The sequence below is a fragment of the Gordionus sp. m RMFG-2023 genome, chromosome 2 (assembly GCF_954871325.1).
Source record: "Gordionus sp. m RMFG-2023 chromosome 2, tfGorSpeb1-WG-v2, whole genome shotgun sequence".
In the NCBI taxonomy this organism is placed as follows: domain Eukaryota; kingdom Metazoa; phylum Nematomorpha; class Gordioida; order Chordodea; family Parachordodidae; genus Gordionus; species Gordionus sp. m RMFG-2023.
In genome coordinates this window covers 45,263,786-45,277,075 of record NC_088776.1, presented here as the reverse complement: position 1 = coordinate 45,277,075, position 13,290 = coordinate 45,263,786, and the positions used below count along the sequence as shown (strand labels likewise).

At 30.5% G+C, this 13,290-nt stretch overlaps 1 protein-coding gene across 3 annotated transcripts in view; it reads right to left on the bottom strand.

The window, feature by feature from the left end:
• The window catches only part of LOC135923559 (protein ECT2-like), a 47,277-nt gene extending 34,245 nt beyond the window's left edge, over nucleotides 1–13,032 (bottom strand). For all 3 annotated transcript variants that reach the window (XM_065458372.1, XM_065458373.1, XM_065458374.1), the window contains exon 1: nucleotides 12,937–13,032. In XM_065458372.1, coding sequence (XP_065314444.1) covers nucleotides 12,937–12,976 — 40 coding nt within the window. In that variant the 5' untranslated portion in view covers nucleotides 12,977–13,032. The remainder of the gene's footprint in view (nucleotides 1–12,936) is intronic.
• Between the last annotated feature and the right edge of the window lie 258 nt (nucleotides 13,033–13,290).

The window sequence follows — 13,290 nt, the reverse complement described above, 5'->3', positions numbered from 1 at the left end:
AAAGAATAGCGATTGGACGTGTTTGACTTATATATCTTGTCCTTGTATTTGTATGTTTGCTTGTTAATGATCATATTTATTTCTATATCTTATCTTCTCTCTCATTTAGAATAAATAGCGTCCAATCAGCAATTTGTTCTGTAAAACTAACTTTCATATATGTATTTATCGTTTCTTTTTCCTTTATGAAACCGTATTTTCTAGGATCGGACCGGTTTAAGCCTTCTTTGAAATATTGGTTATGGGCTGATATTATTAAATTTTCCGAAACGACCTGATAGGGTCTTAATTTAATAAATTTTTAGGAAGAATAAATAATGAAATGTCAGCGTCACCCTACTTTACTTTTATTTAACGCTCGTCTATCGCAATTTTTTAAACAAAAGATTCATCAGTTTAAAATTTTTTTAGTTGCAAATTCAATTTCTCCGACTCAATCCCAACCTAATTTATTGAGTTTTAAAGCAGGGGTTAAAACCGAACCTAAACCGAACTGTTAAACCGGTATTAACAATTAAAACCAAACTAAGCTGAACCATTAAAAATTTAGTCCGGTTTGATTCTTTTAATATCCTAACTCTACTCTATTATTAATAATCTGTTTCGATTAATTTGCTGTTTGAAGGTGTCAGCTATCTAAGTGTCCTCAGCTACAGAATTTATTCCATCTTTTATGTATAAAATTTCTCAGAAGAAAATCTTGAAAATATTATAACGACTCAATATCATTTTTGGGAAAGAGTTATAAAATTTTAAAAAAAAGTTTCTCTTTACATAATTCATATGAGTGTGTATGTGAAAAGGTTCAAACCAAATATTTGCTACGATTAGATCCCTAGTTTAGTCTGAGTGTCCCATATTTTTATTTTAGCTCGACCAGGTCCAAAATCAATGTTTAAAAATATAAATAACAAATTTTTATAAATGTTAAAATATGAATCACCAATTGTTTAGCATAAATATTAGTATTATCTAGAATAATGATTGATTCATTTATGTATATCAATGCAAATCAACTGGTGACACCATTATAATTTCCTATACATAAATAGTTTATATCAAAATTAGTGTTGTAAAACGGCTCGGTTTAAGCCGATTTTAAAAAAGGGCTAACTTAATATTTTACACAGAAAAACATTGCCTAAGCCTCGAGATTTCGTTGATAGCTCCAAGAATTTGGTATATATGACTAGGTAAATATTGATAATTATTTTATATAGTTTATTAACGTATTATCTAATGTTTCCTTCAATAATTTGCGCGGTAAAACAAATATTTACAAAAATTTACGCCAACAATATTTAAAAATTAAAGATAGCGTTATATTTTAATAAAGTCAAGGGTATTTTCCCCCAATGCCAAGCCCAGCCCCGAACTCGGTCCATAATCCCAAAAATTGTTATTAAAAACCATTTCAAAAAGGGGGAAATTTTTTAATATAGGTTTAATCAACCGAGTTTCAAAGAATATCATATAAGCGCTGTTTATTTTTAATCCTTTTTTTTAAAAAAAACGTCTTGTTTGGAAATGGCTTTAAAAAGGATAAATATAAATTATATCACTAATCGTTTGGAAAAAGATAATGGCGCGTTGGCTATTTATTTAATCCTCATACTTCAATTTTTCTTTGAAAAAATTTGCATAAAGCCAAAATTATTCAAAAATTCAGAGCCAGGCTAAAAAATAACCAGGAATAAAATTAAACCATTTAATGGTTAGTCTTGGCCGATTTTTCTGGGCGGAGCAAAAAATCCTGTGCGTGGTTTGAAAAAGAATTTAAAAAATTCAAATCCGGGTTTAAAATTTCGGCATCGTGCTGGTCTCTGATTTAAAGATACAATCATCGATTTATAGAGCGCCATCTCAAAAAATTTTCTTAGACATATTAATTATTTGAATATATTTGTTAACCGCGCAAATTATTAAAGGAAAAATTAAGTCAGGGTTAATAAAAGATTAAATAATTTGCAAAGATTGGAATTTAGTCATTATAAAAAAATTTATCATAATATATAATAAAAAAATCACTATTGTTCTTCTACCTGGTTAACAATTTTTACTTAGTCATATATATTCAAAATCAAATTGATTTAGTTCTTTCTTGTTAAAAAAAAACTAATTATTTAAAATATGCGAAATGTAAAAATAGCGCTTTTTCACCTTTGGCCCTATCTCGCGAGTGAAATTTCGCTCCTAATCTAGTAGCGAATTAATGATCTTTATATAAATTTTAATCGTAAATAAATGAGGCGGCCGAAAGGTGAGTGATTTGATACCAAATATCCCAAATATAACCTAAAAAAATAGATATCAAGGAATGCTCCACCAAAAACGGAAGACCTCATTATCTATATGAATTGGATCGATATGAAATGAATCCAATATTTTTAGGAAAATAAAATTTTTTTATTTTTAAAATATTATGAAATAATTTTTTTTATCCGCTGTTATAATGATTAAATTAAGACGTGTAGAGAAAAAATTTGATCTATTTTTTTTAATTTTTTCTCTTTTTAAAAAAATGACTACTTACAAACAAAATTTTCATGCCAATCAAACATTCGTAGAGTAGTCAAGACTATTGAGAAGAAGGTAGTGATAGCGATGCTAAATAGGTTCAATTTAGAAAAAAAGGCTAGCCCAATTTTAAACAAAAAATATTGTGCAAATCTGGAGATTTTACCCGTAGATGGCAGAAAGGTTTGGACATCTATTTGCGAAATCTGGAGGTTTCGCTAACATTAGTTTGGTTAAATTCTTAATTTAAAATCCGAGAAATCGACCCATTTAAAAAAACTATGAATGCGCATCTTATATATATCTTCTACGGGTTTTTCAGTCAGGCCTGTGAAATAAATTTTGTACAAGTTGTCCGACCTGGCAGTAATATTTTGTTTATTAAGGAAAACGACATAAATTTGCCTAATTATCACCAACTTTAAAAACATTTTCAAACTTCGGGCCGGCATGTAAAAAAAGCATTTTGAAAAATTTGTCCGAAATCTTTTTTCGGGCGCCGTCTATGTGCATTATTTACATTTACATAGATATAGGATGATTATTTATTTTTATGCACTCGTTATTCATTTGGAGATTGTTTTTTCAAAAAAAAGGCAAAATTTTAAATTAAATTAAGTAACGGGTAATTTAACAAAAATATTCGAAAATTTATATTATTCATAAATCGTTAAATCTTAATGAGCCGTTATTTAAAAAAAATTAATGTCTATAATAAATCAATGGTGTGTCTGAGATTAAAAAAATAGTTCAAATATAATTCGATATTTTTTTTTGTGATTGTCATTGAAAAAAAAAATGTTTATATAAACAAATATGAAACGCAAATTAATATGTATTTTGTATCTAAAAAATTTTAATTCGCAAATAACAAAAATATTGATAAAATAATGATTTCCGTTCTGTTGCATTTTCGTTGCGTTTCTTGAAAAAAAAAGGATGAACTTTTCAAATAAATATTTTTTTTATCCATCAAAGCCTAAAGGCACATTGTCTAGTAAAAAAAAATACAATTTACTCGTGAAAATTACTATTCGATAATAGGATAAGGTGCAAGGATTTGTCAAAATCCGTGATAAAAGTTAGATGAGAGAGGTAATAAACATCCTCCTTTTGATCGGCATTTTTTCACATTTGTTTTACCCCATTTACTTATCATACTCTTAATAGTTATTAATTAGTGTATTATATAATGTCGTAAGGTTTTTAACGAATTCTGTTGAATCATTTATAGTGTGTTTTTATTTTTATTGAAAGACCTGATCTCGACGGAATCGTATTCTAGTATGTCGCCGCTGACTATCTAAGTATTATATATCCATTTTTTTAAATTGTTCAGGAGAGCATTTTAAAAAAAAATACATTTCTAGAACACTATAATATACTACACCGACGCTGTATAACTAGATCTGAAAGTTTAAAATGAGCCGCTCCGCAATCTTTGCCGTTAATTTTATTATGGCGGCAGCGTGGCATGTAAATATTATAAAATGCTATTATATTTATATTTATAAATTAAATTATTATCTTTTAAATCTGAATATTCAAATAAATAAAATATGAATTGTATTGGTTATATAATAGAACTTATTGCAATGCCCCAAATCGAATTAATATGAAAACCTTAATCAAATGACCTACCCGTTGGGTGTCAACAATGTCCTATAAATAAATAATTACTAAATAAAATAGGGAACATTCTTCAAACTTTTTAACAACAAATGGGATCTAGTTGATGAACTATTCACATTTACTAAATCCATTCAGAGTCTGTAAAATTTCTTTCTTCCAAATGGGATCAACAATTAATTAAGATTTATAATTTCGTAGTGAAATAGAAATAAATATACAAATAATTTGATAGCTCGGACATCATTAACTTTACCATATGTTTCCAATAGTAATTTAAATTATATAATAATTTTAAAATATCGGCACTATTTGATCCGAGATTTAAAGATCTTAAAATTGTTTCAGAATATTTAAATTCAAATTCTACGACATCATTAAAATTTTTAATTAAACATAGAAAACTTGTGGAGTATTATAGAAATGGAGATAATGAGATTTAAGTTGAAGATAATGGACAAACATCCAATTCGTATAGAGCTAAAATAGCAACGACTATAATAACACTAGCAATCTAGAGCAAGAATGGCACATTTGGATGCATTAACCTTTTGGCGAAAAAAGCGACTGAAACTTCCTAGACTTACTCAATTAACCTCTTTATGCCCCGCAAATTTAGGCAAAATAATATTTATTTATGGCAATTATAATTTAACTAAATTTGATTTCTAATTTATTTATATTTTTTACTTTATATTTTGTCCGCATTTTAAATATATATATAAATTTGTTTTATTTAAAATCGATATCGAATATTACTTGCGTGACTCTGACCTTGGTAAAAAGACAATTCTTTAGTCTATTTCAGAAAATGAAAAATACATAAACTTATTTAGGAGTGGGACAGGAATTGATTTAAGAACTAAGCTATATTAACAATCGTGAAACTAGGAGTACCCAAATAAATTATTTAAAAAAATGTAATACAATGAATTATAAATTAATTTGATTTTGTAGGCCAATTCATTAGGCGGCGGCTAATTCGGCGTGCCGATGAAAGATTTTAAAAACCCGCCGCCGATTGAGACTTCGGTGCACAGGTCTATGTATAAAGTACCTACCATGCCAATTCAGATAATTTTTACTATGAACTTTTGAATTTATATTAATTTTAATTTTCAGCCTGACAGGTCCAATCACGGATCACAAAATTTTGATCAAGTTCATGCCCATGCCCGAAAAATTAGGGGACTATTTTTAAATTTATTTTAAAAAATTTCTAAGCTTTTCTAAATAATGATTATTAAATATTTTTTAGAATTTATTTTATTTTATCTTTGTTTATTAATTTTCCATTGTGTAAGAGTACCAGCCAAAGCAAAAATTAGTGGTTATACCAACACACCGATAGGCAGGAAAAATTGATAACAACGAAAATTTACTGAACAGGCCGTTCACCAGACTATACAAATCTATGTCAGAGAAAAACTCTCAACTAGCAACCGACTTAGAAGACGTCAGATTAGCAGCCATTAATAGCCAAAAGCTCACAGACGATAAGCTCTCCAACCTAAACCATAAAGTCGACAATATGATCACCAAAATGGGTGAATTCTTTGCGATAATGGAGACAATTAAGATAGAGACAAAAAACCCCAATGTCGTCAACACAGCATCCATTCAAACGGAACAACCGAACCCCCCACCTCCCATCATCGATCTTACCACAGAATCCACAGAATTTCTCTTATCGGAGGAAGAACTAAAAACCCTCAATATACCAGGGGAGACAGACAAAAAGAAACTGATTCGAGTGGCCAAGCATTTCACTAACGCCATATGTCTAGGAGAAAAGACTCAAGATTTCCAACTAAAAGGGCGAGACATCCACGAATTCCCCTCCCTAAAAATAGCAGTGAAGGAGATGAAAGAATCCAATTCATTGGAATTCCTCAGGGACATCGCCAACAAAGCCATACGCAAAATCAATCGCCTGGGGCTGGGACCAGATTAGATGGGAATCCCATCAGACGATGTACAGATTCGTAGGGGATCCTCCGCCCATGCCGAAACACACGCCCTTTCGAAACCCCCCTGCCTCCTACGCGGGCAAGAAGCAAGGGCAATCAACCTCCCGCCTTGGATCTCCTGTTAGAAACACTATCGATAGCCAACCCTCCACGAGTTACGGAAACGCCAAACACGGTTTCCCTAATAGAAACAAGAAATCTACAAACAATCAATGACTTCCTCCTTAGCCTTCCCCCATCTACGATCGAGCTGGGAATCATAGACGACCTGACCCCGTGGGGAGATAATTGCATCGATGATATCGGCAAAAACGAAATCAAACGCTGGATCAAAGATGTCAGGCGCCAAAAATTCTCGCCAGCGGGGCCCACAGGCTTTAGGGAAGCTAAGGTCGAAATAGAGGATTCACGTTCAATATCCAGTGGTGACAGTATCCCCGACCTACCTGTGACAGAACAATTCGATCACAACGGCGAACCTATGATCATGAGTAACATCTTCGCGGATAGGATCACCCCGTACATAACCACCGTCATGTACCCGCCTGCGCCGGCGGTCGACAGTGATTCGATCGGCAGATTCCACAGGCTTCTAAGGTTAATGGGGATCGACATTACAGATCACGTGCAACTCGATATTCACGCTACTCTAGATCAATCCCCCTTCACCAAGAGGGTAGCATTGAGGGGTTTCTGCCCAAAATTCGATAACCAGGCTATCAGCGACAACGGAGGTTACTTTAGAAATAGATTCACCCGTTTAGCAGCAAGATATCTGCCCATCATCAACCAGCTGCTAGACGGGGGCGTTATCGAAAGGACTGACGCGATGTTCTGTTCACCGTTATTCCTGATTCCTAAGAGGACGGAACCCCTAGAGTATCTCAGATTTCTCTAACGTTTCCAAGAACTTTATTCGATACCCTTTCAGGTTGAGGACAATTCCCATGATCGCTCCTCTACTGGAAACAGCAACAAAGGCCACAAAGATTGATTTGAAGTCTGCCTTCTACTCCATCCCATTAGCACAGAGTAGGAGAAGATTCTTCGGATTCGCTACCTCATCAACAAAATTCCGATACAAAACCTTGCCTATGGGGGCAGCCTTTTCCCCCTACGCCTTGCAGAATATCGTTTTAGATGTATGCGCAAAATCAGTTAAAAAGGCAAACTTTTCAGTATACCTCGACGACATCATTATATTTCATAACTCGCCAGATTTAGTATTTCAGGACACTATAGCCTTTCTGGATATGGCTACAGCGTGGGGACTCGTTATCAATACCACAAAATCCGTAATTATTCCTACGGAGAGTTAACGTATTTAGGAATCATCATAGATTTTACAAATAAATCAGCTGAGATTGATGATAAAAATAAAGCGCGGTTAAGATTCTGCCAGTTGATTCTTTATAAACACACGCTCCAATCTATGTCAATAGAGAGAAATATAGCGCTCGAGGTCTTGGGTATTCTAAACCACTATATATATTCAATAACCGGACTATCGAGAGTATTCGCCCCTTATTATTATTCCACAATGCTAAGCGAGGAAGAAACTTCGCCAATAGACTACGTCAAGGCATACCCGAAAGTCGTCATTGCAATCTCCTCGCTCATGGAACCTTTCCCCTTTGTCTTCCCAGTAGGACCAATCATCCATGTGGATGCCTCGCTAAACCACATAGGATTAGCGGAGGTCGGGCAGCCGGGATATTCTTTTACGTTCGATGAAATTAAACACGACCTATTGATCCCGGACCTCGCTACCCCACATATCAACCAAAAAGAGTTACTAGCAATATGGGCTGGATGTAGATACGGTATGAATAGATTCTCCACCATCCCTTCCATTGTCTCGGATAGTCAAGTAGCGTACACTATCATTAAAAAGGGAGGATCGAGATCCCCGGCATGTGAGCATCTGGTTACTAGGATCATGCTAGCCTTAGGTTTCCACGATTTTGTCCACCTCGCGAGGAATATCAAATGGATCCCCTCGGAGGAGAATCCAGCTGACGGACCCAGCAGGATATAAATAGGAAGCGAAGCAGCCCACAATATGATGCATGGAATCAACACGACAGGATTACCTAGGATCGAAGAGGCCTTACCATGGATCAGAGCGTCAACCCCCATTCGTCTGTCAGATGAAGTGGAGGGCATTATCGAGCAAGGACTACAAGCGAACAACGACAGCTTCGACCCGGGCATTTTCGAAGCTACCATGGAAACATCACTGGATGAAAGCAACATCGAAACGGTTATCGAAGAGAATGTCAACGAGGAACATACCAAATAACACACGCACTCACAAATCCCCTAATACCCCAGACCCTCATACCCCTTTTTATATATATTTACACTAACACTTATATTATTATAAATAAATATAGCTTTAATATTTAATAGTCTGCACGTCTTGTTATTAAGGGTGGAAAAATCTTTTGCGAAGGCTCTCAGAAATAAGGTCTTTCGCCTATATATATAGACTTACGCAATGGAAAAATTATCTTTTAAAATTTTCATTATTAACTTTCCATTGTGTAAGAGTACTAGCCAACGTAAAAATTTTTCCACAGAAACCTTAAAGGAAGAAATCTCCAATAAAAACATCCCAAAAAAGAAAGGAACCAATGAATGAGCTTTAGAATAAAATAAACTCACTGGCTTGGCTACTTATAAGCCTTTAAAATAAACTCACTGGCTTAGCCACATTGGCACCTTTCTCCCCTTGCTCCCTTCCAATACTCAATTATCTGAAGATTAGATCATCTCAGACCCCATAACTAATTATACATCAATTGTCACCCCATCTTGGTTGGTAACGTGACTTTGTTATTGTTAATTATGTTTATGAATTGTTAATTTATTTATAATATAAAAGAATTGTAATCATTATATTCATCACCTAACGTTATTATAAAGAGTTTTAACGATAATAAAGATGGCCCGGCGTGGTTGCATTTATTTACTCATCAAATATTATTATAATCCCCGCCTTTTCTATTATCATAATTCTGCATAAACGTCTTTTAAATTTTTTACAATTAATTATTCACTACTCTTGTTTAGTGTTGTTAAAGAGCCCGATTTGGATCGATTTCTAAAAACAGCCCATTTAGCCAAAATAACATAATGTAAACCTCGAGATTTGGCAAATATGTCCAAACCTTTCTGCCATCTATGAGCAAAATCTTCAGACTTATATAATATTATTTTGGTCATAATCTTAATCAGGCCGTCTTTAAAAAACGACCCGAAAATCGGGCTTTTTACAACACTAACTCATGTGGCATTTATAAATCAAAATTTTTATCTAAAAAAAGAAGGATTCCCTCAAAGATCTCGTATGTAACATTTTTAAAAAATGTCTTTTTTTGAAGAAATGTTTATATTTATAGGTCCTCTATTATTATCTAAAAGCTCGTATCATGCTAATTATTAGAAACATTATTTTTACATATTGGGATACATAGAACCATCTTCAAAAATGTCCGTATTTTAATAATCATATAAGAAAATAATATTATGATCCATACACTCATTAAAATATATAAAATTTTACAATAATTATTGGTTATTTTCAAATTTTGCTCCTGAAAATTTTAGTGACAGTGAGGACGGCACAATATTTTTCTATTTTAGTTGCGTTCGTCCTCTAATAAACGTTTAACGGCTGTAAAAAATCGTTCACAAGAAGCCGAACTGGCTTTAATGACTAATTTACTGAAAAAGTAAAAAGGATTTAAATATGGCAAATTAAAAATTCTAATAGTTTATTCATTTTTGTTAAATTTGTTAAAATAAAGTTCTTGAAATTTGTATAAGTTGCGCTCAAAAACTAACTTCAAAATTAGTTATAAACTTTAAAGATAATTAACGTTTAAATCTATAAAATTTTAAAGTTTTATTAAATTATTTATTATTTTGAAGGCAGAATAAAAAAAAAAATTCACATTTAAAAATGCATTTTTAAAAATTCACATTTTTTCAAATTTTTCGTGATTTACGCAAGCTTTCTATTCGAGCCCAATCACGCCCGTATTTTTTTGAAAATCTCGTCAGGTCTAATTACGCTTGGAAAATTTATTCCCAATGGCGGAGTGATCCTTGGGAATTTTCACAGCCCCGCCCACTTCTAAGATGATTATAACAAATTTGGGGAAATAAATGTCGAGTATTTTATTATTTAAATTATGAAATCAGAGATCCGACGACTTTTCCCACTTAAATTTAGGTTGCCCTAATATTAGGGTCGAAATTTTTTAAAAAAATTAATATTGCATAATAAAGAGATAATTTATGCGCAATGCACTTATAAAATTAATAACTTATATTTAATGTTTATTTTAAAATACAAACTAATGAATGCAAGAATTTAAGAGACATTATTACACTAATTTATATTTTCTTATAATGCATGCATATGATGAATGACAATCAGTTTCGAAACTTAATTTATACTTCTAACAACAAAAGCATAATTAGTAATTTACATAATTACATTCAAGGATTTATTAGATATTTTTGCCTAATAAATACTATCTTTAGACATTTATATATAATAAGATATAATTAAATCATAATAATAATATCTACTGTTTTGTGATTTTTAATGTTTTATCATTTATGGTCAGTTTGTATAGCTTAATGGATTTATGTATAAATTCAATAATTTGTGGAATTTAAAGTTTGCCGTTTTTTTTCAATTAAATAAGGTATACTTTATCGATTTATGAAATATTTTTAAAAAAATATACTTTAAGACCGAAAAAAAAATATAAATTAAAATCAAAAAAATTTGCATTAAATTTAAATTCCCAACATATTAAACTTATTTTAAAAAATCATATTATTAATTGCTTTTATTAATGAGTTAGGTTCCATTTATAATAATTGAAGGAATAGCCTGTTATAAATTATTAATAATGTAGATAGTGTCTTATGATACAATCATGGTGGGTTGATAATTTTAAAGCAAACTTTTTTATGATAGAAGAAAAATAAAATACAAGGATTTAATTTATGGAATTTATGTTAAAATAAAAAATGATTAAGTCAGTAAAAGTGATGTCTATTAGACATTCAAGCCTTTATTTAACAAATACACAATCAAGAGGAAGCAAAAAAATTAGTTGGAAAATGGTTTAAAAAAAACATCACAAATTTTAAAATAAATTTTAAATTCTTAAGAATAGAATATTAATAAATAAAATTTTTCTAATCATGAAAAATATTTTTTTTTTAAATTATTGTCAAGGTAAAATTATCGAATAAATAAAAATATTTTTCAACCTGTTACTGTTAAATTAAATATCTGTATTCATTATTAAATAAAACAGTTATATTGTGAGATTTTTAGGTGAGGATAAGAATTAATAAATGTTTAATAATGATGCTAATGCTAAAAAAATATCTATTTAACATCTTATCATAATTTAATGAGATTTAGGCAAAATTTAAAATATTAATTTAATACTACTTACATAAATATTTATTTATTATATATAAATATGGGAATTCATTTGAATTATCTGCCTTTCTATATGAGAAAAATCATTTTATGAATTCAAATTTTATGCTTATTTTTATGATTTTAAAATTTATATATAAACAATCTTAAATAGAATATTATAAAATTAAAAATAATTTTGTAAGCTGAGTAACAAATCAATCAACAAAATTAATTTCTTGAAATGAATCATCAAAAAACAAAATAAAACAATGTTAATATATACTAAAATATTTTACAAAATAACTAAAACAAGTACATTTTTATGTTTTATTTGTCATATAAGTAAATAAAATTATAGTTAATGCTTGTTATTTTAAATTTACCACAATTTGATAAGCCAGTACAAAATCAAAATAATTATGTCTTCTAATATTATGTTAACAAATTTAAGCATTTTGTATATAAAAAATATATTCAACTTTACCAAATTTTTTCAGTTATGTGATTTATTTTGCCTAATTTCTTCTTAATTCTACTAATTTAATCAACCCAATGCCATAGGGGCCAAACAAAAAAGGTACTATTTTTTAAAATAATTGATCAACACATATAGCTGAGGTAGGATTAGTGTGGCAGCTTCTACACCCTCCCAAGCCAACAAGAAGGGGCATGATGCAAAATTTTAATTAATTAGGGGGGGGGTGTATGAGTAGGTTAGCATATGGTTTTTAAAATTTTGTTTTTTTGCTAATTTGGATTTTCTTTTTTGTTGCTAATTTGGATTAAAGGTGGAGAATGGGAATATGAGTAGGGTTGGGAGGGAATGTAAGAGGGGGGGGGAGGGAATATTGTTATTGGTTTGGGAGGGTGTAGAAGCTGCCACATTAATCCTACCTCTGCTATATGTGCTGATCAATTATTTTTAAAAAATGGTGCTTTTTTGTTGGGCCACTATGGCATTGGGCTGATTTAATTTATATTCACTTGGTAAAATATAATTTTTTTATATAATTCAAAATATTTTAATTAACTATAATATATTTATATTTATGCTACAGAGTTTAAAATGTTCTTCAAAATAATCTTCAAAGATTTTGATATCTGAAAAATTTTTTAAGTATTTTGATCAAATTTTATCTAAAATTAAATTTTTTTGCTAAAAATTTTTCCTAATTTTCATGCAAAAGTTTTGTGATCCTCAAATATTTTTGATCAAACGTTTGGGCAAATAAAATTTATACATTACAATCCATACTTTTATTCAGATAAATATATAAAAATGATATATTACAATTTAGACCTATTATCAAATAATTATAAAATTAATGAATTTATAAGTGTATAAATATTTTATATACATACTTCTAAGAACGTTAACTTGATTGTTTTCATAATATGTCATACTACAATGCAAAAAAAATTAATATTAAAAATATGAATGAATGAATTTTATATATTACAATTTAAGATGTTTGGTTTATATTTGTAAACTCTTTTTAAGGATCCCATCAACAAAAAAACATATATGATTAAATATTTTATTTATATTATATTATACAGGGTAAGTTATTAATAAAAATAAAATATTAAAAGACTGAAACAATATGTGTTTTTTACATAATACATACAAAATATGACAAGAAATACTTACTACAAAACTACATATGGTTAGGCCTGTGCGCCGGCCCACCGCTGGCCGGCCGCCGACCTTTTTTG